Source organism: Verticillium alfalfae, genomic scaffold (genome assembly GCF_000150825.1).
Source record: "Verticillium alfalfae VaMs.102 supercont1.3 genomic scaffold, whole genome shotgun sequence".
Classification (NCBI taxonomy): Eukaryota; Fungi; Ascomycota; class Sordariomycetes; order Glomerellales; family Plectosphaerellaceae; genus Verticillium; species Verticillium alfalfae.
The window spans coordinates 1,954,547-1,956,304 of record NW_003315036.1 but is presented as its reverse complement, the minus strand read 5'-3'; the positions used below and the strand labels follow the sequence as shown (position 1 = coordinate 1,956,304).

Genomic DNA, 1,758 nt, shown 5'->3' with positions numbered 1-1,758 from the left:
AAAAAAAAAAAAAAAAAAAAAAAAAAAAAAAAAAAAAAAAAAAAAAAAAAAAAATAAAAAAAAAAATAAAAAAAAAAAAAAATAAACAAAAACAAAAAAAAAAAAAAACACATCTAATCCCCCATCTTCACGGGAAGGCAGCGCCATCTCTATTTCCCGTTGCAGGACGATTAACACCACAACAACAACCACCACAACCACCACAACCACCACAACCACCACTACCACCACCATCACCATGTCGTTCCTCATCGAGACCATCACCCGCCGCACCGCCGCCCTGCCCATCACCCGCGCCACGACCCTCGCCGCCCCGCGCGCCTTCACCACAAACCCCCTTCGCCTCCAAATCGGCGACCGAGACGGTCAAGGACAGCCTCAAGACGGTCGACCGCGCCGTCAGCGACAAGATTGTCGATGGCATCAACGCCGGATGTACGTATTTTCTTTTTCTTTTCCCTTTCTTTCCTCTTTTTCCCTTTTTCGCCCCCTTCCCAGCATCTCCATTTTTGCCTCGCGCTGACAGCAGACCGCTAGCCAACGTGGCGCAAAAAGTAAAGGCCACCGCCGACGACGTCTCGTCCAAGTCGGCCGCCGAACTGCGCGGCGAGGCCAAGGGCAAGGCCGAGGAGCTCAAGGGCCAGGCCAAGGGCGCCGCGCACGAGGCCGCCGGCAAGGCGCAGGGCACCGCCGAGCAGGTCAAGAAGAACCTGTGAACGGGGCCGTCGTGACAGAGTGGTTGACGGCGAGGCTCGCTCATCGTGTGAGATGGGAAGGGGGGCAGGAGCCACACCTTGTAAACCTGTACAGTACTACAGCTGCATGATTGCATGACAGGGGGCGTTTTCACTTCAATGACATTCACCATACCATGACTTGCACTTCCCATGCCTGCCGCGCACTGCCAAAGGCACACTGCACACTGCACACTGCACGCATGAATGGCACATCACGATATGGGAATCATCACAGCGAAATGTACCGACGTTCCACCTCCCCGCGTGGCCCGAACCCCCCCGCCCTTCGAACAGAAGGAGCAGATGCCAGGGCGCCAACACGCGCCGGGAGAGCAAATGGTCAAATCTGCAGCCGTAGCCCCAAACCCCCCTTTGCCCCCACCCGTAAAACTTCCCTGCCTGAAAAGACAAGGAGAGCCCCGTGAGGCTCCCCTCGTTCAGGAGACGTCGGCATGAGCGAGACGGCCCCTCCAGTCCACACCTCGCGGTCACGACGGGAAGGGCTGGTCACACTGTTTTGATATACCGCTCGGAATACAGAGCTGGGTCAAGGATGAATCTCGCCTTGTGCTCCACCAAGCCGTGCGGATGATGACTCGAAAGTCGTCTGTGTACATGGGAGTTGTCACGTGGCGCCATGAAACTGCTGAGGCGCGGCCCGTCCGCCCGTGGGTATCGTACATTGGATTTTGTCATGTCATCTACCTTGTCAGCTCAATCTGCTCCTCGTCGTGGTGACGTGCCGAATCCGCGCTTCTCAAGTGAATTGGTCTTCGAAAAAGACCTTCTTCCGCCCGCTGCCCCGGTCATCGTCTAGGCTGTCCAGAGCACGGTCAATCTCCATAATATCCAGCATCTCAGCCTCGACATCGCGTTCCACGTCCTCTTCCACGTCGGCCGCGGCGTCGAGGTTGAATCCGAAGCCGGATCTTGTCGCCCCATAGTAGCGTAAAATCGTGGGTTGGCTCGTCTCAAAGCGGCACTGCCCTCCCGCAGGTGGGGGGTGGTCCGCGTATGCTCC

General features: G+C 56.0%; 2 protein-coding genes across 2 annotated transcripts in view; one reads left to right on the top strand and one right to left on the bottom strand.

The window, feature by feature from the left end:
• Nucleotides 1–238: 238 nt before the first annotated feature.
• Nucleotides 239–716, top strand: VDBG_03103 (predicted protein; the record flags this gene model as incomplete). Its single annotated transcript, XM_003006918.1, has 2 exons — nucleotides 239–435; nucleotides 527–716. 2 exons carry the CDS (start codon nucleotides 239–241, stop codon nucleotides 714–716), a joined length of 387 nt encoding a protein of 128 aa, XP_003006964.1.
• Nucleotides 717–1,494: 778 nt separating this feature from the next.
• Nucleotides 1,495–1,758, bottom strand: part of VDBG_03102 (conserved hypothetical protein) — a gene marked incomplete at both ends in the record, with an annotated part of 1,634 nt that continues 1,370 nt past the window's right edge. The window contains one exon of the mRNA XM_003006917.1: nucleotides 1,495–1,666. Within this exon, the coding sequence (XP_003006963.1) occupies nucleotides 1,495–1,666 (172 nt within the window). The remainder of the gene's footprint in view (nucleotides 1,667–1,758) is intronic.